General features: G+C 42.0%; 1 protein-coding gene across 3 annotated transcripts; it reads right to left on the bottom strand.

Annotated features, from left to right (window-relative positions):
• Nucleotides 1–1,209: 1,209 nt before the first annotated feature.
• Nucleotides 1,210–27,050, bottom strand: atp1a3a (ATPase Na+/K+ transporting subunit alpha 3a). Of its 3 annotated transcripts, XM_084380205.1 has the most exons (25): nucleotides 26,954–27,050; nucleotides 26,581–26,697; nucleotides 14,781–14,894; nucleotides 14,014–14,073; nucleotides 13,615–13,818; nucleotides 12,496–12,609; nucleotides 12,085–12,219; nucleotides 11,311–11,428; nucleotides 10,640–10,728; nucleotides 10,238–10,417; nucleotides 8,552–8,750; nucleotides 8,095–8,339; nucleotides 7,760–7,952; nucleotides 7,235–7,410; nucleotides 6,871–7,007; nucleotides 6,580–6,730; nucleotides 6,287–6,455; nucleotides 5,908–6,062; nucleotides 4,993–5,116; nucleotides 4,665–4,810; nucleotides 4,353–4,483; nucleotides 3,558–3,659; nucleotides 3,294–3,385; nucleotides 2,650–2,695; nucleotides 1,210–2,615 (listed from the first exon to the last, which is right to left on the bottom strand). In XM_084380205.1, exons 2-24 carry the CDS (start codon nucleotides 26,584–26,586, stop codon nucleotides 2,667–2,669), a joined length of 3,069 nt encoding a protein of 1,022 aa, XP_084236331.1. In that variant the 5' UTR covers nucleotides 26,587–26,697; nucleotides 26,954–27,050; the 3' UTR covers nucleotides 1,210–2,615; nucleotides 2,650–2,666. The 3 variants fall into 3 exon arrangements, with proteins under 3 accessions (XP_084236331.1, XP_084236329.1, XP_084236330.1); XM_084380203.1 differs by having other exon boundaries at nucleotides 1,210–2,695; XM_084380204.1 differs by having other exon boundaries at nucleotides 1,210–2,695; nucleotides 26,958–27,039.
• Nucleotides 27,051–27,410: the final 360 nt, after the last annotated feature.

Here is a 27,410-nt window from a genome sequence, read left to right as displayed (position 1 = left end):
CTGGCGCTCTCGATCATCTCTGGAGATCTTTATAAGCAGATGTCAAGTCAAGATTTCCGCCAAGAATGAACTTTTTATCTCACACTTTTGCACTGACATTGATGAGAAGTTCTTAAAGCAGCTATAATTGATATATTTTAGAGTTATCACACAAATTTGCAGATCCTATAATCAGCTTTAAACTACTTACTACTACTTTACTGTTTGGTTCACTTGGTTGCTCTTCACTTGTTTCTGCTGCCTCCAAGTGTAAAAAATCAGTTACTGCAGGTTTCAAGTGCAAAGACGTCAAGAAATATGAACACCTGGACAAACACAATCTGCTGAGGAAGATCATTTGATATATCTCCTAAATGTACCTTGTTTAGTCATCTACAATGCTTTTGTTCCTGAAAATTTGAATGTGATACCTGTTTAGAGTTGCTGAAGTCCTCGCGTGAGTGTCGAACTGCTGGATGCCGCGTTATTTATTAATAATGTAGCATCTGGAATGAAGATGGTTCTTCAGTCTTGCTTCATACATCTTCTGTCAGTTGGTCGAGTCACAAAATTTTCCTCTTAATTATGTCTTCTGACTTAATGATATAGAGTACAGCCCTATTTGCACAGGACTAGTATTACCTGGGGTCCTCTTGTAAATTACAATAATTGCGGAGATCGTCTGTAATTTTGTCCTGTCGAATCTTTGATGTCTGTAATTACCTACTATATTTAGACAATCACAGAAGTCATGTGAGAATATAAAGCCTGTGCGAATCAGCATCTCTGAGATTTGCGGTTGTACTTGCTTTTAAACTTTTGTTTCCTGTTGTCAGACAACTGAACAAGGAATATGATCGTGGCATAATACCATCAACAGCAGTCAACAGCTGGCCTGTCGGATTGATTATTTCATAAAAAGTACCTGCTTTTAACACATGCAGACAGTAGTAAAAACAACTTTTAAATGATCTTATAAATGTGGCTGCTAAGGAACAGACGCTTCTTTTCTGAAAACTTTTATGTTACGCAGAGCTGTGACATCATATCCTGTGTGATTGAGCCACAGGAAACACAGACACAGGGGTTTCTAAGTCTGATGAGGTCCCTTGGTACTAACAGCCCTGTGCGAACAGAGCTCATGTCTGGACATGTGATGCGTTAACGTTTCCTCTGGTATTGTGAAACTTTTATTGTAGAAAACAGATGACTTGACACTACTGCCATACATAAGAGTTGGTCACAGCATTTATTTCCATTTTCTGACAAAACTCCACACAAAAACAAACTTGAGACCAAGCTGAAAAAAGAGAGATCCTTCTCGTTTTATTTCATTTCATTTTTTTTTTTTTTGCTGCTGTTTCGCAAGTTAAGGTACAGTGCCTTAATCCATGTTTCCACTGATTTAAATAATGAAATTGGAGAGAAATCTCTTTTTCCGAGGACACAGAAAGATTGTAATTCTTTTTTTAACAGGGGTGAGGTCGGGCGGGGTCGAGGGGAGGCGGGGAAGGTTTGCGGGGCAGGTCGAGGAGGCAGGTAGTGAAAGTAGGCGGAGGTTTACGAGGACGGAGGGTTTCAGCACAGTGTTCACAAACAGACATACAAACAGGGACAGGTAGACAGGCAGGGTGAGGAGGGGGGGAGGCAGGTAGGGGAGGAGTGTGAGAGAGGAGAGAAGGAAGGGGGAGAGACAGTGTGCTTTGTCATGTCTGAATGAAAACAAGCAGCTCTCAGACCCACTCCAAACTTAAAAAAAGAAAAACAGAAAACTTTTACGAACAATTTTGTTTTTTAAAAAACACCCAGTCTTCTATTAGAAAACAACAACAACACAAGCAGAAAATAACACATGGGGAGGAGGAGGGAGAGAGGGAGAGAGGGAGACAGAGAAGGAGGGAAGGAGTCAGAGGGAACCTTTTTTTTCCCACCCTGATGAGGGCGTGAGTGAGCGACTGTGTATGTTTTATGGTGAGATTGATTCTTTATTGATAGGGTATGAGGAAGAGGAGGAGGAGGGGGAGGAGGGGATGGCAGTAGAAGATTGGCAGTGAGTAAATAGAAAGAGAGAAAAGACGGGAAGGAGGGAAAGAAGTTGAAGTAGGGCGATGGCAGGAAATGGCAGTGATTAAAGAGCTGGATCTGGGTGGCTTTTCTCTGCAAAAACAAACAAAAACCCGACGCCACCCACACGCTCAGATTCGGAGTCTAGACGGGAGCTGCCATGTTGTTCTGCTTGGCAAAGGTGATCGCAGTGGAACAGTCAGGTTTTTCGTCTTTATTCTTGATTATATCCTTAATTCACGTCTACACAGCGGTGTAGTTTGAGCACACGTATGAAGAGTGAAGTATTAAGCATCGGCACAACAGTGTTACTGGCAGACTAGTGCTGTAAAGACTTTGGATAGAAAAAAAGGAGGACAGAGGGACGGAGAGGACGGGACAAACCCATCCTCTCCTCCTCTGTCGTTGGTCCTCTCGTCATCTTGGCGATTGATTTTGTTTGTTTCTTTAGGGATGAGGGTGGCAGTATGGAGAGAAGTAAACATCTTGCACAGTTTGAGTATGTGGACGGGAGAGGAGGGATGGATGAAGGGCAGGGAGGAAAGAGGAAGAGAGAGGGAGATAGAGAAGGAGGGATGAGTTCGGGGGAGGACGGGGTGAGAAGGAAATGATGCTTTGATAATTTAATAGTACGTCTCTTTTTCCACCCAGCCTGCAGAGACAGAGAGGAGAGAGAAAGAGGGAAACAAGAAAAAAGAAAGAGAGAAGAGTTACCAGTCAAATGATTTCATTTAGTGATTGACATCTGAGCAAAATAGGATTTAAAACTAAACAGTGATGTGATATAAAAAATCATATGTATGACTTATGTAATGATATATTATATTAGTCCAGTTAGGGATGCAGTGATTCACTGATTTCACTACACACCGTCGTTTAAAATGTCATGGATTTGTAACTGTAAAGACGGTGGAAACCAACGGCAACAGAGCCGGAAAAGGAGCATCGCACCGATTTAAGATTAACACCGACCAAAACTGCATGAACGTCTGCATAAATAATGTTCTCAATTTATTTATTTCATTTTTACTAAAACTGCACTTTGCCCTGACTCTTTGTTCATTCTAATTTATTATTCTGTATTGTATTACTTGGTCACTGTGACATATCTGTTTTGAAATGCAGTAACTTGCTGTATTTCTTTTCTGCACCAGGCTGCAGTTTCAAACAAATACTGAATCTACTGCGCAGCTGAGACAGTACATGTGTACGTTATGTGTGTGTGAGGGTGTATGCAGGTGTTATCTTACCTCCTGGGCTTCGGCGAAGGATGACTTTTCGGATCTCATCGTAAACAAAGATGAGGAAACTGTATGGGAACGCACAGAACCACCAACTGGGCCTGAGAGAGAACGGAAGGAACAATTGAGAGTAAGAGAAAGTAATGAAGAACACGGTACCAGTCCAGTACTCATTGTCTTTCCTGAAAGTAGCCATACATACTTCGCACAAAGGGCACTGTAATCTAATATGACTACATATAAAGGTACTACGACGATGCTGGTTTGACTCACTTGAGCGGGTACATCCGTAGTGCCACGTCCATGCCAGGGCAGTAGGACAGGAAGGCAGCCAGAGCTGTTTCCTCAAACAGGCCAAAGATCAAAATCTTATTCCTGCCAAAGAATAAATGCAGAAAGAAGAGGGTTAGTTAGAGGACACACATGATGGAGAGAGGAGCGATAAGGCAAACAAAGTAAGCAAATTAACAGATATGAAAACAAAAGAGGACTGGATCGTAAAGTGGCTTTACAGTTGATTTTCTGCAGGCAGAATTTGAGGACAGCTGTAGCAGCACCAGTATCTGGGTTTGTGTGCCTCGACTATAAATGTTGCCTACAGGACAGAGTGGCATCTAGTGGCAGCTGTAAGAAACTGCATCAACACAAGTAATGCCTCGTCAACGCCACAATTCTCATGTTTTGTTTGTTTATTTCTGAGATTTCACTGACAAATTTAACGCTCACACCTGTTTATTTACACTGTCCTTCAGAGAAAATGCTTTTGTAGTGGACTCTAACACAACAATGTATACATTTTCCCTTAGAAGAAAGACAGAGCTAAGAATTGTATTGCTTCACTAAAATTGTCCTGTACATGACAAAAAAACAACTTAAGAAGTAGAAGCCCTTCATTCAAAATCTTACTTAAGTAAAAGAACAGAAGTATTATCACGTACTTATCATATCGGAGTAAAAGTGCTTTGTCAAACAGAAAAAGACCCCTGAAAGTGAGATCTAAATTATATTGCATTATCATAACTTAGGGCCTTCTTCATTATAAAGACACTGATGTAAGTTGTGACTGACCTCATGCCCTGCTGGAACACAGAGTTACGTCTGGTCTTACAGATGATGACATCTGCCCACTGCACCACTACAATACTGACGAAGAAGGCTGTGTGGCATGTGAATTCAACAATCTTGCGCTGCTCGTAGGTCTGTACAGAGAAAGGGGAAGAAACAGGAACACGATGTATGACTTGTGAATGAAGGTAATTGTGAATTAAATATTTTGGGAGCTTTGTGTGAGTGGCCTGGTGTAATATCAGGACACACGAGGGAGAATGAGAAATCAGGTTACTCAAACAGAGTGCTGAAACTGTGTCAGGTCACTCGTACCCATTGCTGCCCGTAGCTGTCCTCCAGGTCGTTTGTGGAGCGATCATCCCAGTTGAGCCGGATGCCGACAAGCACTGACGGCAGAAAACCATTTTCAGCCATGATGACGAAATAGGCGAAGAACCCGCCAAGAGCTTGGATCATACCTGCAGACAAAGACAGAGTTTAGTCAGCAAAGTAAGACAGAGATTTATAAAGAAAACACATTTTGTAGCAAAAATGTCACTAATATCTAAACATTAAAGTGCTAATGATTTATTGGTGATAAAATGCTACACACTGTTTAAAATTCGTACTGTATGCCGAATAAGATCAACATGGCACCTACCGATCTGTCCATAGGCGATGCTGATGAGTCTCTCGTTGACCAGTTTGTCCCTCAGTGGGTTCCTGGGCTGACGCTTCATGATGTCACTCTCTGCTGCTTCATAGGCAAGAGAGATGGCTGGTACCTGACAGAGGAGAGAGACACACAGACACATTGTTGTTATGGTGGTTTCAACTGTGATTTCACGTATCTGCAGCATGCTTTTTTTTCAGTGAAAGCAGTTATTTATCGGTATATTTTGCTTTGGTTCAATTCAACATGCTGCACTTTGCAAACATTGGAAGATCTGGACTGATCTCACACTGCCACCTAGTGTTCTTTGTGTGAACATACTTTTCATTCATCGTGAAACATGATAGAGGTGTCTGGAAATAAATGTGATAAATACAGTGTTGACTGAGACCTTTTTATTTAACACTTCCTTCCACTATTCCCTGTAACATTTGCAAATTAAATACTAAATTGTGTTTAGTATCGCTGGATCTATTTTCATGTAATTAACCAGCATCTTGTTATAACAGATTGTAAGTATTCCCAGGTTTAATTCTTTTTATTTATTATTTTTTTAAGTTAAGTCTGCAAACACAGACACTTCAAGCTATGCAGGATCAATTTCACACATTGTGTCACATGAAAATCGTAATGTAACAAGGCGCAAGTTTTATGAAATAAGAGAAATCTACCTCCACCTGTCTGGATTCACAGTACAGTACTTTATTTTATGTACAGCTGAGCTTTAGCTGACATCAAGCACGTGAATGAGCCTCATGTGTGGGGCCATCTCTGATTGTACAAGTGGCTTCACACATTAGTTAATTACCTGACTGGACATAAACACATTAGAGCTGCAGTGATGGTACAGTACTGTATGTGAGTCACTGTGTGGTTATGTGTGAATGTTTGTGTATTTCTTACCATGTCAGTTCCCAGGTCGATGCAGAGGATGGTGATGGTGCCCAGAGGCAGTGGGATGTTGACCAAGATGAAGAACAGGAAGGGGGTGATCTCTGGGATGTTGCTGGTCAGAGTGTATGCAATGGACTTCTTCAGATTGTCAAAGATCAGACGGCCTGTAAGGATGAAGGTGGTGTATAAATAAATACAGGATGCTGAACACATTAAAACCCAAATAAGCAGGGATGCTGAGTCAACAGCGTCTTAAATTCAGAAAACATACGGATAGTTGAAGATATAAGGACCTTTTTCATCTCTCAAACCCACCAATCTTTCAAACCGAACCTCTTCTTTCCTTTTCTTCCCTCCCCCACCTTCCCTAATTAGGTTTATCCCTCACCTTCCTCTACTCCTGTGACGATGGAGGCAAAGTTGTCATCGAGCAGGATCATGTCGGCGGCTTGTTTGGACACATCTGAGCCAGAGATTCCCATGGCAACACCAATGTCAGCCTTCTTCAGGGCGGGAGAGTCGTTCACACCATCACCTGTCACAGCCACGATGGCCCCCTGACAGAAAAAGAGGATACACAGTTTGAGGTTTCCATTCCACACATTTTTTTCATTACAAGCACTTGTTTGCATTTAACTGTGTACACGTATATGAATGTGTGTTTATGTACAGTAACTGTACCTGTCTCTGGCAGCCCTCTACAATGATAAGTTTCTGCTGTGGGGAAGTTCTGGCAAAGACAATCTCTGTGTGGTTCCTCAGAATGTCGTCCATCTGATCCTGACTGAGGTCTTTCAGATCTGTACCGTGGATCACACAGGCCTTGGCATCCCTACACAACACAGATTAAACAAAACACTCTTTTTACCAAATTTTGAAAGCTACATGGAGTATCTACTTTACAGAAATCATGGTTAAAGTCTCACTTCTATCCTGCCATGCGGTGACCTGTGAATGCATTTTCTGTCTTACCTGGGGTTGACCTGGCTGACGGGGATGTTGAGGCGTGCAGCGATGTCTTCCACTGTCTCGTTGCCCTCGGAGATGATGCCCACACCCTTAGCAATGGCCTTGGCTGTGATTGGATGGTCACCAGTCACCATAATAACCTGAAATATAGGACGAGGAAGAGGATGAGTAAGTAGGAGGTGAAAGAAAAGAAAAAAAAGATACAGAACAGGATAGGGTGAGAAGAAAATAATTCATACTATTCCTAAAACATTCCAGCAAAGTTTTCTAAACATGTGCGTGACAGTCATACACAGCTGTCACATTCAGGTGGGTGCTATGAGCTGCTTTTTCAGCCCTTTAAATGCCAGCTTTGAAAGGAGCCCACCTTGATGCCAGCAGAGCGGCATTTGCCCACGGCGTCGGGCACGGCAGCACGGGGAGGGTCGATCATAGACATGAGGCCTACGAAGCAAAGGTTGTCTGTCTGGAAGTTGACGTCATCTGTGTCAAAGGCAAAACCTTTGGGATACTTCTCCTCTGACATGAAAAGGTGGCAGAAACCTGGAGGGAGAAGAGATGAAGGAGAATGAATGAACTGTACACACGATGCCTATACAATAATTTCAGTAAATTCACATTTCAGGATCCATTTCAGGATCGATTTATAGTTAAGATGTTGAAAAACTGTATCATGAATTAAAAAAGGGAGCAAAACCTTACACTTAAGAAGAATATGTTTGACATATTTGCTTGAAAGATGACTGAGACAATTAATCGATTATCAAAAAAGTTATCCATAAATCTTCTTTCGATTGACTGATCAATGAATCGACTTATCGTTGCAGCTCTATATTCCAAATAAAGATCTTTAATTAAATTACACTGTTTTTCTATCTTCTACCATCCTTACCCAGTACTCTCTCTCCCAGTCCTCCCAGTTCCAGGTAGGCGTTCTGGAAAGCCTCTTTCATCTCATCGTCCATGGGCTGCTCCTTGCCCTGCACCATGATGGTGGAGCAGCGCTCGAGGATCCTCTCTGGGGCTCCCTTCATCACCAGCAGGTAGCGGTTGTCAGTTTCATCTTCAGCTTCGTGAATTGAGAGCTAATAGGAAAATGTTTTAACGTCAGTATTAGAATAATTCAAGAGTATGGAGTGTTTTTGCATGTTTAAGCCCACCTACTACAAATCCTTATAGATCATATGCATTATTTGTTAGTTGCATGAATAAGTAAAGGGGACACACCTGGTACTTGTTGGTGGAGTTGAAGGGGATCTCGGCCACCTTCTTGTTCTTTTCCCTCATGGCTTTGACGGAGCCACAGGACAGCTCAATACACTTAAGTAGGGCGGACTCAGAGGCGTCGCCGGCGACATCACGCTTCAGGATGGGCAGAGACTCCTGACCAGCCTTGAACACAGCACGGTTGCAGAGAGAAGCGATGCGTGCCAAAGACACCCATGTTGTGGAGCTTTTGTCGAAGGAAGAACCTGGAGAATGATCAAAAGAAGGCGTCGCATTCAGCAGATCCCTTCTAAAATGTGTACTTTCTGTTCCAGAAACTGTCAAGATGCATTTAAGGAATAAACTTAAAATACTAGCCTGAAAACATCCCATAAGATTTTCTAGTCTGTGGTTTTAAATCAACATTAACTGTAACTGAACAGGAATTGCAACAGAGAGAGAGAGGGGAAAATCTCACCAGACTGGTCCTCGGTGGTGTCGGCCTCGTGGATCTGGTTGTCGAACCACATGTGGGCCACGGTCATCCTGTTCTGGGTAAGGGTGCCCGTCTTGTCAGAGCAGATGGTGGAGGTGGAGCCCAGCGTTTCCACAGCCTCCAAGTTCTTTACCAGGCAGTTCTTACGAGCCATTCGCTTAGCAGTCAGTGTCAGACACACCTGAGAGCCAGGAGGGACAAAAACAAAGAAGGAAACGGAGGAATGGCAGAGAGAACATAGCAGCAACGAGAGAAGGAAAGACAAGAGGAAAGGATTCGTTGATGGAGAGAATAAAAACAAACAAAAGGAGAAAGAGAAAACAATTAGTACCTGTATGATAAACTATTTAACATAACAGGTGAACATCTCCAGGTGTTAAACTAACTTTAGCCAATGAGCAGACACGTCAGTGCCATACTGTACCTGAAACAATTAACCACACCCAACGATTAACCCGCCCTGACACCTGGAGATGTTTCTCCTGCTCACCAAAGTGTCTCTCTACAGCAAAATGCACTAAAATCAAAACCTTCCAGAAATAAAAACACAGCGCAAACAGCAATGGAGAGAAAATGAGGCGTGAACGAGTGAAGCAATGAAGCAGAGCAGCGGTGCATTATGTCATCATGCCAACTATGGCAAGACCCATGGGCCAAACAGAACGAGCAAAGGCCAAGCAGAGGAGGCCGAATTCAGTCCTTAGCCTAATATCATTACATTAGCTAGCCGTTGTCATTGCAGACAGCACCGCGACTGGCCTGGAGGAGAGAGAGAGACATACAAAGAGGATGATGGAGAGAGAGAGAGAGAAAAGGACACACTAACACATGTGGAGCTGCCTGGGAGAGAAGAGAGAAATGGAAAGAGATATACAAACAACGACAATACACCACCTTCACCACAGAAAACATACCGACATATAGAGAATGTTAACGCGCAGACATACACAGAGATGCACACAGACATACAGTACAGCAGCTACATCACAACAAGACACTGAAAAACACAGGAACAGAGATACAGGAAGCAGATACAACAAGACATCATCAGCTACAACACTGTGCACACAATCAGACATGGGTGAAACTACAAACTGCTTGAGAAGCTGATTTACTGTTAGCACTACCTGGAGCATGTTCAGTAATGCAACATTATTATCTTAATCACAAAATCTACATTACGGTGTCTTCAACATACACGCGGAGCTTTAGCTCTCTATTAGTTTTAATGTTATTCATTGCGAGTTGGGTAGTGTTACTCGGTTCCTTTGGCAGTACTTTATTTTACTACGAGAAAAAAGAAAAGAAAAGAAAATTTAAAAGCTGTTACTGTTTAGGTTAAAAATAAAAAAATAACTTAACTTAGATTCATCTGATATAGAAAATATGAAAAAATACTGTTTGACCCAAGTCTGCGTAAAACAATGAGGAAGAAACAAAACACACAAGGACTGTAAGAAGAAACACACAAGAAAAACAACTCGAAAAGAAGGAATCATACAACTGGACGACAACCTTGTAAACACACACACTCACTAGAAATACTAACATTCTTGTCCCTGTCACAGATTAAAAAACACAAATCAAACAATAAAAAAACCTACCTTTTCCCCAACTAATAATCTCACACCCACACATACACAGTATCTCATTTCTCTGCCTACTCACCGTGACTGTGGCCAGCAGTCCCTCTGGCACATTGGCGACAATGATACCGATGAGGAAGATGACAGCCTCCAGCCAGCTGTAACCCAGGATGATGGACAGGACGAAGAAGGTCACGCCGAGGAAGACGGCCACGCCTGTGATGATGTGGATGAAGTGCTCGATCTCCTTAGCGATGGGTGTCTGAAGAGCAAAAGAAGTTTTAATTGATGAAGATGCTGATTCTCACTAGAAGGCTTGCAGTAATGTGACACTAAGAAACTATGACTCTTTACTGAAGTCTCAGCACATGAAATCACTTTTGTCTAGCAGCTAACCCTAACCCCCATGAAGCAACTTCTATTATGTGGCTTGTGAATGACACAACAGACCACTGTCAGATACTGAAAATAAGGAATATGGCACCTTGCCGGTCTCCAGGCCTGAGGTCAGAGTGGCAATGCGGCCCATCACTGTACGATCACCAGTGCACACAACGATGCCACGAGCCGTTCCTGAGGAAAGAGAGGAGAGGAAGCAGGTTCTGTAAAATCACAAATTTCTTTATCAGCTGCAGAAAAAATGAAAAAAGAGAAGAAACACATCAAGAAGAACACATGTAGCCTGTGAGTGATGATAAATGGAGGGACAAACTAGACAGATGGATGATGCCTGGAAGAAAAGTGCAGAACTCAATGCAATGTAACAATGTGTCCACATAGGGGTGCCATACATTATTATTTCCCTCTTCTACCACTGTGAGGAACACAGTGTGAGTTGCACAGCAGACCAGTAATATGACAAACTGAAGTGGAATAGAGCAGGTATGAGGTGAAATGGGGTCACGATGATGTCATTGGACACTCCTCCGTCAGACCAAACACTTTGACTGTGGCCTACAGAGACCACTAATGCATAGCTGTTTACAGGTCTATCTGACCATTGATCCAGAACAATAAACATACGCATGCATCCGTATGAATGAACACACACACATAAAAATGTTTGTACAAGATGGAGGGTGGCTGACGGTGTTTGATTTGTACAAGTGACAAGCGATGAAGATGACTGTGATAATGACGTGATGGTGATCTTACCCTCGACACAGTTGGTGGAGAAGAAGGCAATGTTACGGGTTTCCAGGGGGTTGTCATGGGTACAGTCAGGTGATCTGGTCTGGGGCTCTGATTCACCGGTCAGGGATGAGTTGTCAACCTGGACAGAAATGGAGAAAACCATATGGTGAGCGTGTGAGAGGCAGAGAGACACAAAGAGCAAGAGGAAGATATGGGAGAGACAGGTTCAGTGCGTTCACAATTATGTAAAAAACCACATAGGTTTTCTGTGTTTTGATTGTCTTTGTTAATGCTTGATGTGCTTCTAATGAGTGTTTGTGTAGCTAAGCAGAGGTTTGTGTCACACTTCATTTAGATCTGTATAGATTTGAGGTTAACTTGAGGACCTGCAGATACATAATTAAAATATATGTGTGAATTCATAATGACAATAAATAAGTTGTCTGCACCATTTGTGGAAATCACAACTTGGAAAGGAATCAGGTAAATAGTTTACAAAGCTGTTTTAGTATGAATTTTAAATTATGGCTGAAATTATGAAGTTGCCATGATGATTCAGTAAATAACTGATATATCAACACATCAGGCGGATTCAAAACAGGGTGGACAGGATCTGACTGCTGATGTTACAATCATGTTTTCCACTATTACGTAAACCTTTACTGGCTTCTGTGGTGAAGCCAAACTTTCACAGGAAAATGTGATAACTATAAAGGCTTTACTCAAGGGCAGCATTACAGAATGTGTTGGTTTCTCTCTCTGGTTTGTATTTGTGCATCTATGCCTGTAGCGCACCTTGCAGCCGTGGGAGGAGATGATGCGGAGGTCGGCGGGGATCCTGTCGCCTCCCTTCACCTCCACCAGGTCTCCTGCCACCACCTGCTCAGCGTTGATCTGCATCTTCTCTCCCTCACGGATCACCAGGGCTTGCTGGGAACAGAGAGAGAGAGAGAGTGAGAGAGAAGCACGTGATGCCATAAATAACACTTAGTCTCTGTAAATTATTAAAATATTTACAGAGAGGTTAGAGAAGAGGTGAAACAGCACATCAGTCTAAAGACTGGGGAAATAAGCAAATAGTGTGAAAGCTTCATTAAAATAGAAATTTTAACTGAATCAACATTTCATAGGTATCTCTTTATCTCAACAACTATTACAAAGAAATCATATCACAATACCCTGGTTAAACCATCGAGTGTCCAGTACCTGAGGGACCATGTTCTTAAAGGACTCCATGATCTTGGAGCTCTTAGCTTCCTGGAAGTAGGAGAAGCAGCCGGTGATGATGACGACAGCTGACAGCACGATACCCAGATACAACTACAACGAGAGGGAAGAGAGAAAGATTAGATTTAATGCAGTAAGGATTTGATTGACTTCACCTTTATCTAAAAATGTATCACAAGGCAGGTAAGAATAGACCAGTGGAGAGACAGACAGAGAGACTAAGTTGAAAAATCTTCAATAAGACATTCTGACATCAAATTGAACTTTTAAGGAGTTCGAGAGGTAAAGAAGCTATTTCTAGGAGGTTAGGCTTCTGTTTCTACAAATAATACAAATGGTCTTTCAGCCTATCATTTGAATTTTTTTCATCCTGTATCTGACAGCAGCATAAGGTTTGGACCCTGTCACACAGAGGCCGTCTGCTTTGTTTGTGGTTTTATGACTATGATAGTTTGTCTATTGTCTCATGTTTTATTAATTCACCGTTACAAGGGCAAAATCTTCCCACAAGGCAGTCCCATCTATGTCCTGTACCATCTGCCTGAACTGCAACCAGCTATCAGAGTGTGAATTAATATTTTGGGTGTGTGATACAGTCGTGGTCGCTCATGCTGACTTGTTGCTGTGTTTGTTTCACCCTGAGTCCTCCCCCGTGGTCTGAGCCAAGCATTTTGTCCTTTCATGCAGTGTGTGTCATCGCCGTTTAGCCTCAGTGCTCGGCTCAGCACTGTGCTCTGACCCAGCATCAAACAGTGATGACCCATGAACGCTGTATTCTTACCCTGCCAGGAGTCACACGCTCCCTGTGGCGTGCCCAAAATGGATGTCAACAGGATGGTGTCTGTCACACTAAAGATGGGTCGGCTGGCATGATTCGGACAAACAGCTGACACATCCTTTATCACTGATACAGCTACGTCCCTAAGGACTAATGACTCAGCAAAAAGCTGTCTGAGTGATCTGCTGGTGGAGAGTGAGCACACACACTCATCGCTCTCTATATACTCGCTCCCTCCAGTGCTTTTTAACATCTGGCTTTTCTCAGGTAGTACTCAAACTGAGATGGTCAGAGAACTCATCCTATCATCATCCACTTACGTTGTCCCCAGCGGGCTCGTCCTCTGTGGCAGCCTGGATGGCGTAGGCCAGGAAGCAGAGGATGGCACCGATCCACAGCAGGATGGAGAAGCCACCAAACAGCTGGCGACAGAACTTGACCCACTCTGGAGTGGTGGGGGGTGGAGTCAGGGCATTGGGGCCGTCCCTGGCCAGGTACTCTGCTGCCTTGGCATTGGTCAAACCCTGAAAGGGGAAGAGGGAAGGCAGAAGAAAAGATGGAAGATGGGTTAAAGAAGGGATGGATGAGCAGAGGCAATCAAGAAGGAAGAAAAAGAAGAAGGACAGAGGGTGGGCGGAGGAAAATGAGGATAGAAGAACAATATTACGTTGAACTGATTGTGTAAAAGTGTCATTTCTAATCTGAAATGATCAATTTACCTGGACGATGTCAGTGCTGTATTTCCGGCAAACCTCCTCAACAGACATTTTGTGTTCCGTCTACAATGAATTAAAACAGAAAGTAAAATTACCACATCAATAAAAACCCTGACATTTAATGATACCCTAAAAGAATTAATAATGTTTCAAAGAATATAACATTTAGAGCAAATGTGCCATAAAATGTATTTATAATTTGTTAAACTGACTCTTACAATTGAATTCAAAGCAGGAAATATTTAACAAAAACAATTGATTTGGTATTTCTATTCCACAAATGTTCCTCCTTATTTTTAAGATTTCTAAATACTCTTTGGGAATCAGTGTGTGTATCTGACCCAGCCCGAGTAGTTTCAAAACAAAGGGATATCCTGAGGGTCTGGCTTCCTGCCTCATACTGGAGCAAATCCTACCACAACAGGATTAAATTGCTCTGGTATATTACCTCAAACCACACTGTAGCACCAGCTGCTACAGAATACCAACTGTCTGTTATCTTCTTTTCAAACAGGGAGATTAGATTACAGTTGGATCGCAGCTCTTTGAATGCTGGAGTGAGGCCAGGATACACTATCTATGAACTCCTCGCTGCTCAGTGGGGACTTCAAGGCTTTTGTTATGCCTGACTGATTGTGCTTTGATTTGAAATTAGATTTTAGGGGTGCTTGTGTGCCACCAATGTGATCCTCCAAGTAGGTGACTAGACCTACAGTTTTCATGACAAATACAGTGAGGTCAGAGGAAACAGTAAGCAGCAGTGTACTTACTATGGGAACTTCCTTCTTCAGGTCATCCAGATCCTTGCCTCCCTTTTTCTTGGGCGACTCCTTCTCATCCTTGTCCTGCGTGGTGGCCACGCGGTAGCTGTCCGACCGTCCATACTGTAACACACAAAGACAAGATCACTGAGTTCAAATATATTCATATAACTATAATATTAGTTAATTTTTTTCCTTTATCCTTATTTTCACTGCAATACAACACATTGCTCGAGACTAGCGCTGCCCGTGGTCCCGGGGATGATAGAAAAATGTGTTTGGGATGAACAGAGATCTTTCCCGGGATTAAAGGGATTTTTGTATACTTGAGTATAACTATTACTTAGGATATGACATACTGAACCAAGCACTCACAACAGCGCATCTCCTCATGCTGTTATTATCACTGGCAGGCTATTCAGCGCAAGACAAATGGAAAATATGATGCAAAAAGGATGAAAGGATGCAGTAAACCCACTACAGGGACACCATATTTTTCCCTGGATGCTATTTGTGAACAACAAATAGGTGTTTAAATTAGTAGGTGGACAGCTAGTTAGCTTTTAGCCATTAGCAGGCGGTGGGCAGAGTCCTACAGTGTGTCTAGTTGTAGGAACAGCTAACGGAGCTAAGAGCTAAACACACAGCAGAGCTGAGAGTTTCTCTTCAGAGGAACATGAAGCATTAAACTAGAAGTTTTCGAACTACGGTGAATAAAGTTTAAAAGACATCATCAATTAATGCACACTACTATGGACGCTCTATGAAATGTGATCACTATCTGAAAGAGAGGGCACGAAGTCTAAGCAATGACAGCCAAAGAAAGCCTTGACTGTCCTACTTGTAGTACCTAAAACCTTTTACTTAGGATAACCACTGATCAATAACACAAATGATATTCCAACTTTAGATGTAATGCCGATGTGAGAAGGGGAACTCGACACTTCCTGATTAGATCTGGCATCATTGGAGCACAGGCCTGTCTTAAGAGCTCCATTTAAACAGCAATTTACACCATCGCCATTTAGACTGCTGTCGTTCAGACTACAGACAGTGGTGCTGCTGTGTCTGAGAGGAGGAGGACAAATGAAAGCAGTCAGGTGAGAGTAAGATCCAGGGAACAAGAAGGGCCAGGAGGTAGACAGAAAGAACAAATCTGACAGTAACTCTAACGTACATCATGGGATATTCAGTGTCCTACATTAGTGTGTGTGTGTTTTTAGATGTGTGTATATGATGTGTATTAATGGAAGTTTGCAGCTGCAGGTTTATCAATCTGTCAAGAACAACATTCAGGGGGAAACATCAAATACTTTAGCAACGTCAGTCCAAAACAGGCAGGACAAGGTGACACTGCAAAGCTTTGAGTATCTAGAAATATCAGATTAAATACATAAACGCAGAACTGATGGGTGACTTGACACATGAGGACATGAGGATGAAGCTAATTGGCTCGAATAAACGGATTACCCTATAAATAATGCTATGTTATGTCTTCAAGTACTCATTTTGGTGTTTTTTTGTGTACAGTAGCCTTTGCTTACTCACACGCTCCTGGGGGATTAGTATGTTTTTATCAAATCACCCTGTTACCCAGCATGCACCGTCCATGATAAACATCCTCAGGGTTTTCTAGTAAAGCATTAAAATGTCAGACAGCTGCTCGGCTGACACAGAAACAGAAACATGGCAGGATCTGGACATTTCTATGTGTAAATCTGACTTAAATCTGTAAATCCTGTTGAGCTTTCATGTTGTTTTGAATTTAATATTTGTTGCATAGGCCTTTACCAACCACTGAACACTTTCCACTGCGGTTACGCTGAGGCTCATCACTGTTTCTTTATCTACCGAAGGGGTTTCTCAAGCTCCCTGTCTGGATAAGTGCATCGAATTTCATAATATTCTGTAACTTTGTGAACTAAGGGAAACTGGAATAGCATAAAATTAATGACTCCATTAAGCAGCTTTGGTTTCAGGCTCCTGGTGTTATGTCTTCCTACTTCGACGAGCCAAAATGTAAAAGCTGTAAAAACTCCTTTTTTTCACCCAAAGCTAACATGCTACCACAGCACAAGTTAGTCATAAGTAATCTGAACAGATGACTGCTGAAATGGAATTAACTGTGTGTGAAATATAAAATAGTTATAAACTTCCAGAAATACAAAAAAACAATGAAAAAAAAACCAAATCCTGATTCATGACATTTTCAAAAGAGTATTTTCGTGGTGTGCAGCGAAATGTGTGACTGCTTTCTATCAGACACGTACTTGACTTAACATTTGTTCATTCGGCAGATGTTCACTTATATCCAACCTTAATACAAATGTGAGAACATGTACTGTGATTAAAAACATATTGAGATTCATATTCTGCGTAATCCTGCATGATGAAAGAGGAGAGCAGACTTATTTTAGGAAAGCTCTTATGTGGATGAGTCTAAGCTGAGAGGTTTCACACTGATTTGATGGCTGTTTTATGCTGTTTACTGTCTGGTTTTTCCACTCACTGGGTGTAAAGCTAGCAGGATGATGACTTAATGAGAGCCAACCAGAGAACTGACTTGTTTTGCTACCCATTACCTCTTCACCTCTCTCTGTGTGCATTAATACAATTAATGGCAAAAGAGTTGTTTTGCTCATTAATTGCAAAGACTAAAGGGAATTCCTGCCAGAACATCACCAACACTAGTGCTACTGCCCAACAGGGCCAGTCTGTGCTGGCTCCTGACCAATAGACCTCTCTGGACAGGAGGGTTATGTCCTTCAGATAGCATTTGTGATAAATGCATGTTTTCCTTTAGAAGCTCCAAGATATTGATACTGACGGCCATGTGTACAGAGTGGTGTCAATTAGTGAGAAAAGATAAAATAACGTACTAAAGTGTAATTTTGGTGATATTTGTACATTTTGCTGGTTGTGTGTGTAAACAGGCCACGTTACGCAATCTTTCTTTGTTTTTTAACAAATGATGGCTCACTTGACCTCAGTGAGCTGAGCTAAACATGCAATAGCCTGGCTGAGCGTGAGTGTGGGCTTTTGGGGGGAGGGTGAAAGTGCACCGCTGTAAAGGAAAGGGCTGCACTGGATTTATAACACAAGACAGAACGAGAGCATCATTGTGAAAAAGAATGGAAGGGGAACAAAACTCAGTTTATTGCTATTACCTTTCTATAATAGTTTGAAGGCAAAATTGTATTGAAAAACACAACAACAAAAAAAAGATGTGTAGAAATTTCTCTCCACGTTTGCTTTTTAGCTTTCCTCAGTGACTGATACTTCCCATCTGTGCATGCTTAAATGTTCTGCTTGATTGCAAACGAGAGCAATTTTCCACGTCTGTGTTTTTGTGTACCTGTAAATCTGCATGAACTGTATGTTTATATGTGTGTGTGTGTGTTCTTCTGTCAGGAGGTGCAGTGTTCCCCAGGCAGTCGCGTCCAGCAGGCCATCAGATTACTGCTGTTTACTACACTGACAGATTAACCCAGTGAACAACAATAATCCCTCTTCATCACTCTCCCCCTTTCTCTCTCCCGTCTTTTCAATCCCAGCCTCTCATTCATCCTTACTCATTCACTTATTTTCAATGTGGTAACATCTTCTGCATTTCTCTGGCTAATATGCACTGAATAGATTTAAATGTGTTTAAATCAACACAAAGGAAATAATCCAGTCAAGGAAAATGATCAGATTACAATCAGGCACACAATCACTTTTTCTTCAATCAGTTCCCAGCTGGTAACAAAACATAGCTACTCTTCTGTGACCTGAAGTGCTCAGAACAAGAGTTAACTTCATAGAAAAGCCAATAGACTCTTTCAGGTGAGTCAAGAACCGAATGTTGCATCCTGGTTGAATTTAACCCTGGAAAACATCCGACACAGAACATCACTAATGTGTATGAGTACCACAAGGACAGCGTGACTGAGCATGAAAAAAGGAATTATTAATACAGGTGTTTCAAGCCCTTTTAAAAACAAGTTCCTTTAATGTCTAAATTTACCCAAATGACTCATTAGCTACAAACTATCAGTCTGATTTCTCTTTTAAAACTCCAAGTATTGAGATGAAAAGTAGATAAGAAAGCTTTCAGATGTAATTTTACTTTAATTTGAAGGATTACGAGTAAACACCTCAAAGTATTCCTTTACAACAGAGCCTAATCACTGCTCTCCACCATGCTATCTTCTAAAAATGACCTAAAGGCAAAACTAAAGCACCAAAAAGTACAATTTGACAATTTAAAACTGTGAAGCTGCACATTAAAACATGCATATCTCAAAGATGTGCACTGCTCTGACACAAGGAGCTTTCACTTTTGTAGACATTTGCTACTTCAGTTCCTCCTCTGCCTTCATACTTGTGTGCACACATCCATTCAGGATGATGGCTGCAGAGGCGACAAGGCCAACTACTCAGGCATGTAAACAGACCCTTCAGTGCTGCACGATCTTCAAATGTACGAGGTCACAGAGGCACTAGAAAGAATCCTATTACATCTGAACAACTAACACCCACACTGTATTACTACAGTTAGACTTCTTTGTGTTCTTCTTTTTCAATGATGGAAACTGGAAGCAAGCCTGATGGAAGTATTTTGTCAGTGCTATCCATTGTTGTCTTGAAAAAATCAAATATAGGCCCACAAGGGACACATGTCACACTCACACATAAATATTTTAAAACTCCATGAAAGAAATATAAGTGATAATTAAAAAATAAATCAAGGGCAATATATTCCCTCACTACTTTCCATTTTAAAGACATACTGTACTATTACAAGGACATTACTGAACCAACCCAGAGCAAGAAAATATCACATTTTGTTTCACTGGACCGGTTGTTTACACTTTTCCATTCTTTTAATTCCATAAAATATTAGGTCCAATATGCAATACACGTATATTGTTTTCAGTTTCATTCATGATTAAAATGAATTAACACAGAGGACATTTTCCCGCCTATGCTACCACTATTGCTCAAGTACATACAGCCTGTCCTCTGTCTAGTTACAGGCTGTGAAACCTGATGAGGTTCTCAGCAGCATCCAGATGTTGTGTGCTGAACTACAAGACAGATTGCTGAACATTTGGAGTCTGCTCTATCGGCTGGTATTCTGTATCAAGCCTGACCAGCGGCGCAGAGCACCACAGGTCTGAACAAAGATGGATAAGCCAGTTTTTAATCTGCTGAAATCACTGGTCAAATCTCAGACATCAAACACGAACATTTTTCTGTGCATCCTGGTTTGGGTATGGACATATAATGATTTGAAAATAAACTACAATAATTCATATTTCAATCATTAAGGAAACAGATTGTCTTATTTCAAAGTGAGCTTTATGGTGATCATAACAGTTATTGTGTGAAATGAGCTGTAATCAGAAAAAGGGGCAGACAGATTTCCTAATTCATTTCTTTAATTTTAATTCAGTTTATTATATTGTATCAGTCATTTTACAAGAAAGTGGCACACTGCCATATTCTTGAATGCTTGCAGTGCTCATATCTGCCCATAAGATTATTCACAACCAAGCAAATGTAAACTCAGCGACTCCATACTGTAAGACCTTGGTGAGATATCCACCAGCTGACACTGAATCATCTGGTATTTAGCCATGCTCAGCGTGTGGTATTTAACCTATTTTTCAGCTAAATCTGATGATGTTCCAGTGAGAAAATGTCACGATTTTAGCTCCGATTCTTTGAATGGAAGATCTCGCCAACGCCTCTGGGGCAGTTTAGTAGCTCTGGTGGTGCCACAGTGGATCATCGTAACCACACACATAAAGAAATGGATTATCATACAGATCAGTGGACTGACCGACCTAGAAAATACTGACAGACTGACTAGCAAACACACTTACACACTGAGGGGTCCTACATCATCTATCCCTCCCTTCACCCTCCCACTTTGTTTACATTCTCCTCCCTCCAGGCTGCCCATCTGTTTCACTGCTTTCCTTTACTCTGATCTACTCATCTGCACCAAGGTTTAATCAAGAGGAGGCAGTCTGAGCCACACTTAGGATGTAGACTGTGTGGGTTGTGTTTTAACTTATGCAGATATAAGCCACAGTGGAATAATACATCGGTTTGATTTATTTTTGACTCTGTAAAATATCTGAACAGTGGAAGCCTGGATGACCACTGATTTTGTGCTGTTGCCCACCATTTAATAGTTTGTCACATTGTGCAGTGCAGCATATCAGAGCGACAGAAAATGGCAGTTGTTGACAGAATCAGATTGACAGCGTGTACTTCCACTAGGTTGATAGATGGGGGATGTGAGGTTTCCTAGCAACATCCAATCCACCGGGCCATCTAAATAATTGAAGTCAGCTATGGGGGAGTGAATGGAGGGGGGTATTGGAATTTTTTAATGATGCACTCAATGTGAAGGTGTGTTATGTAATAGGGCTGTACTGTTCAGTGTGCTGTGTATTTTCACTCTGTCATCCTCACTGTCATTTCTGTGCGGTGCTGTTACAGGAGGCATGGAAAACTATACGTTACCCTTGACACCCAAGTCACCCAGCAAGAAGGAAGTGATGTCAAAATGACCAAAGCACAATAAACTAAACAGCAAACATAATCAATGACATTGGAAAAACCTGATCGATGTCAATCCACACTGTTTCACACACACTCTCACAAATGGAAACTATTAAGGCCAGGAGGTTGAGAGTTAGTAATGATGAAATATCGACAAACTGAAAGAATGGTGTAATAGAGTCTATTACCAAGAGAACATAATGTGGTGTGACTTCCATTAGAGATGTGATAGTGAACTGTGAACAAACTACAGTACAATGACTGTTGAGTAGCTGTGTAGGCTAAGTGGACTTGACTCTGTAAAACAACAGTATTAGTATGCCATTTATATGAAGCTTAGCTTCAAATCAGTCCCATCACTAGAGGCACATAGCAATACGATTACTATGCATGTACCTGCTTTATTCCTGCATGCATAGATTTAAATGTAATCTTAATGCGTTCCTATGCAGTGCACTTTAAATTGCCTTTGAGCTTGAAAACGGCATATAATTCTCCAAAGCTGCAGATTTTAACACTAGAGCAATAAAGGCAGACCGATTCACGTGTGCATGGAAATGTTATGATATTTCATATTTTTCCCAGTCATATCCTGACAATGATGATTAGCTACACTGTTCGCCAAATATCTTTTTACAAAATGTTGTGCTCAACCTAAACTAAAATAGGACAATGACATATGAATATAGACAAATCCGCAAGTCATACAAGATCCTTGCAGCTTGCATTGATGTAGTGAGAGGAGAGTTTTAGAAGTCGTAGAAGCAAAGGCCAGGTCTCTCATAATGCCAGCTATTGGCTCAAGTGTATAGTATATGGCGTTAAAAGACTTGTGTGAGTACTTTAAGGAATAGGACAGTGTATTGAGCGTTAACCACCAAACAGGAAGTAAGACAGGCTGACCCAAGCTCCAAGGAACAATGCCAGGTTTGAAGCCAATTCGACAAAACTGTGTGCCAAACCGAGGGCCACACCAGAGGTAAGCTGCTCGGCTGGAGGAAGTCTGCAGTGCACAACACGGAAGCTATGTAGGAGATCGAACTATTTTGGCTTCATGTACCACTAAGCACCTTTCATAGGACTGAACAGGGCTCCACCTCCAATGCTGTATCCAGATTACCTTTATTAGATACATAGGCTAAAGAGGGGCTTTAAGGTGTCCTGGTGATTCAGTGTTTTAATCTTTACAGTGTTATGCCACAGGTCATTTGCTCTCTTTTCAACTTTCTAAAGTCAGTGGGCAGTAGAAGATACTTATCTACAAGTATCCAGATCTCAAATATTAACTGGCCAGTCATTATGTACAGAATTGCTTGTAGTGCAAAGTAGTACCAATCAGGACTACACTGATATTAAAGCAATTCTAAATATCAGAACTGAGATGTTTTTAAAATTAACTGTAGACTCTGCGCCTCACTGTGCATTTAGAAATGTGTCTGGTGGAGCGGCCTGGCCACCCGCTGAGTCCTGTTAATCAGCACAAGTGACGAGTGAAATACTAAATCCTTCATTTATAACTTCTGCTCACCAAAACTTTGCTCTGAGATCCTGAAGAGTAGTTAACATTCTGGATATGATTTCTATTGTGATTACAAAGATAAGACAGTAATGCTAATGTTAAATATGTTATGATATTGTCACACCAAGCACAGACGCAGACTTTTCAATAGATCCTGATAGGCTGTGTAAAATTCTTAGGCTCAGCTTTGGCATCCAGGTAAAACCCACAATATCCACAAATACAGGATGTAACATTTTGCCTCGACACTAAAACTAAGTCGTCCTTGCAGACATTTCACTGGCATGCTGTGACGTAACTTCTTCCACCTTCCAACTCCTGCTGCCCCCTGGCAATCAGATCACATATCAGCGATCTCAAATATCCAGTTAGACGATATGAAAACAGAAACAATCCAGCCCTAGTCTTGACATTACAATCAATCCAGCTGTTAACCATCGTTAAAGGTGATTTTATTCAAAATTGTGTGTATCTTCAGTCAAAAACAGATTCTCTAACCAACCTATGAAGGAACAGCTAAGAGCTATCATCATTACTTAACTGCACATTCAATGTGCATTATTCACTGATTAAAATGAAAGCCGACTTAACTCAACACTGGTGCTCATTAATTTACCACACGAAACGTGCACAGCCTAAACTAACAACCCAGTAAACCAACATCTGGTTCAACTAATGTTCACACTTAAAACGTTTCATTAACAGTTTGAATTAATAATAAAGCATCTAGTAAGATGTGTTTTCTTCTTTTCACTACGCTGTCCCATGATTGATTCTGTGCACTGGTTTTGATGAGCCGCAGTACAGACAATTATAATCAGGACTGAAACTGAGAAGATACAATGAAGAGATCTCATCACAGTCATGTGTGGATTAGACACCATGAATGACAATAGATTTAGTCCTAAGAGAGCTGCCTGCCTATTACACACACACACACACACACACACAACCACACGACACACCATCCATCCTTCACGTTGATTGGTTCCCCTCTTGAAACTTCCGCACCAAGTGCATTATGGGATATCAGCAGCCATCCTTGTATATCTCTTTTTCCTCCTTCTGTATCTCAGTGTTCATCTCTCCATTTTTCACCTCGAGCTCCACCATTGTTCCTGCCTCTGTGTCGTCACTGCACACAAGCAGCATCTCCTCCTGCATTCCTCCACTCCTCCATCTTTCACACTTCTCAAGGTGACTCACCACAAAGGCTCTCTTTCAGCTTCTCTCTCTACCTCCATCATTCAGTGTCAATCACTTGATCTTGGTTAGTTACAGGATCCCCCTGTGAGGCTGACCTTCACTGCATCTCTGCCCTCATCCTCTTACCCACAAACCCGATCGTTGCCCCCCCGCGACATCAACCCCAATCTATCGATTGGCCCAGATCAAGGGGCCCCAGTTGCCTTGTCAACTGAACCTCACTGAGGTCTCCCCTATCTCCTCTATCCTCACTCCACCCCTCCCCAAGGCAAATCACAGCCTGAACATGGGAGTTTCCACTCCCCCCTGAACACACACATACACCGCTCGCCTCCTCTCTTGGCGCAGTAGTCAGAGTTGTGCGCGGGTTCCCCTCCGGCGATCTAGTGGACATCATCACAAACCGTGACAGAGCAGCACAATTTCCACGACTCTGCCTGAATGCTCTCTCATCCCAACCCCCCAAACTCGGATGTGGAGCAGAGGAGAAACCACTGCCCATCAGCAGTGATGGACCATGACACCATGGGCACTGAGGAAATGTAACTACAGTTATCCTACTGTAAACGCTTGCATAGTTTTAAAGGCTCCACATACCACAACAAAACTTTATGAATACTGTAAGTAAGAATACAGCTTGCTGCAGAAACAATTCAAGGTTGTAATACCCCAATGCTGAGTAGAGACACTGGATAAAGCCAGACAATAATACTACAGGGATGTAAGATGGGTTTTTCAGTAGGAATGACACCATGGTGCCTAAATTTAGGGGCTGGAACAGGATGTCCTTCATGACCTAACAAATCAGGGAGTTTTTGTGAGGCTGCTGGGGTAAAATGAGACGCTGGAGGTGTTGGCTGTGTCTGCACTTGTGGAGAGCACCTCCTTTGGGACCCATTCACAGACATTTATAGGGGTGGAGGGTGAGAGGGCGGTTGACCAACACTGAGGAACCATTTTGACGCACTTGTCTGTGCCCATTTAGTACCCAGACCTAAGCTGCTTTTACACCCAAACCAAGCCCAGCACAGTCAGTGACAGCAACGCGACGCGCAAAAGCATTATGTAATGTTTGAATGAAAATGCACCAAATGGTTGAAAGAAAAGGAGGAGAAAAAAAAAAAAATCATAGCCGTCATGGTTTTGATTCCCAGCCCCCACTCTCAGTGAATCTGGGTTTGCCACTTTGCAGCCTCACATTGTGCAGGATATTATGAATCCACTGCTTTCCAGTAGCTCTCCTTTATTAGGATTGACTGAAAATCACACAGTTGTCCCCATGCTTTTGATCATTAGGAGTGACTGCAGTCAGATTTGGAGGGATGACATGATATTCCGCAGTCGGGGCTGCGGTTTTCACCACCAGGTTGCATATTACCGTGCGTAATTGCGCGTTTCACCTGCACATCACTCGCAAACGATCTCATTTCAGACCGGGCTCGTCCGTGTCATTATGCAGTCTGACTAATCATGTACTTAAGAGCTGTGAATTTCCTCAATCGTCTGCGGCGGTATCCAGCGGCTGCATGCTGCCAGATGTTCGCTCGGTGTAATCTCGTGTTTTTTGGAAACGGTGATTGAAGCAGCGCGTCTTTTCTGCCACTCCTCATCCAACGCATGTGAAAAACCTCGATAATCGCTAATTTCTAGGTAAAAAAAAATAAAAAATGACGTTGTTCAGCACACTGGGCCCATCCTCTGTCTGTTCGTTACGTTACTTTGCGTTACAAGTGCCACAATACATCAGAGAAATGAGGATTATCGATGTGTGTTCAATGTGAATGATCAGGAAACAAACGGATTGGATGTCAAACGTTCATATTCTCCAATCAGTGGTGAAAATGTAAGGAGAAACAGCACCAATAACAAAGACACTCCAATACTTTACATCCACTGAGGACAATTAATCACATTTCACAGGTGGGGACTGGTTATATGATTGATCCGCTTCATCGTGATGTTCATAAGGGATGACAGCAAAAGTAACGTGCTTGTTTTTTTAGGTGAGAGCTGTAAAAATAAAAAAGACTGAAACAGTAACTGGGGATCGTTACTGTAACGCGTAACCACCCTGTACTGGTTCTGTTCAAGTCTGGACGGATTGACTCACAAATCTGGCGCATATTCCTCAAGAAAAGACACCAAGTTCAGGCATTAAATATCCCTCATATTGTCAGTCGTTAATATAATTCTCAACCCGTTGATTTAATGTGACACCTGGAGCTTTATAGCAATTAAAAGGAGAGCAATTAGACTCGTTTGACGATGATAATTCATGCAACAAATGCGGTTTTAGCTGCTTGTCACGTTCAGGTACAGCTGGTTCAGATCACTCATACATACCCCACAGAGTCCAATGTCATTTTGAACATCATGCCTGTGCCTCCATGCGCTTCAACCCGTCCCTGAACGGACACACACTGACCGTTAAACCGTCAGACTGGACAGCTAGCTAACTTTAACAGAACCGACATTTTATATTGTTTAGCTAACGCTCGGTTGAATCACAGAAGACGTGTCTCTTACCCCCATTTTGGCGCAGTCAGTCGGGTCTCCTCAGAAGATGAACCGCTTTTTAGGCTCGATTCAACCAGAATAGCTGACTTTAAGGCGGGGAGACGGGGCAGAAAACGGTTTCCTTATCTGATAAAGAGAAGAGAAAAAAAAAAGTCTCCCTTCAGTTGACAGCTATTGCTCTATTGACAAGAAATTACTAGCTAACATAATATCCTAAAATATCATTTTTTTTAAAAAAGAGAAACGGGGATAACGTAAATGACAAGGCAAAGTTTCATTAAACACTTAAGCAGAGTTGCACCCCGTTAAGCTGAAACTCAAACGGGCTCATATTTTGGACATTAAATGTAAAAACGATGCGCGGCCGTTGGTGAAAACTCACCGACCTTCTCCCTGAACGGCGCAGACGATGCCGGTGGAATGTAGACCCGCGGAGCAGGCTTCTTCTTCGGATGCCGTCTCCCTCCGCGGCTGTGCTCAGGCTGCCGCAGCGCTCAGGGTTCCCTGGTTGTCCCTCCGCGGATTAAACAAGACCAAACGAGTTGCATGTTCTGAGAGGCTGTTGCTATATCCTGTTGCAGGATATAGTTTATTTTTTAAGAATGTTTGACATTACTCATTCTCTCAGCTTTTAGGCGATTAAAATTGAGTTCAATAGACCTTTTGAATAGACCTATTTACTGTAATTTCTGTTGTGGTAATTAGAGTTAACACAACTTTATTTTTTTTTACACAATGGCTCCATACAGTTTGTCTGGCATAACTCAAGTCTTTGGAAGCTCCAAGATCCCAAATTAATTAAAAAAAAAGATTTACAACCTCCACGCATGGTAGAGCTT

Source organism: Pagrus pagrus (genome assembly GCF_965226575.1).
Source record: "Pagrus pagrus genome assembly, chromosome: 17".
Lineage (NCBI taxonomy): Eukaryota > Metazoa > Chordata > Actinopteri > Spariformes > Sparidae > Pagrus > Pagrus pagrus.
This window is presented reverse-complemented; position numbering and strand designations above follow the sequence as displayed.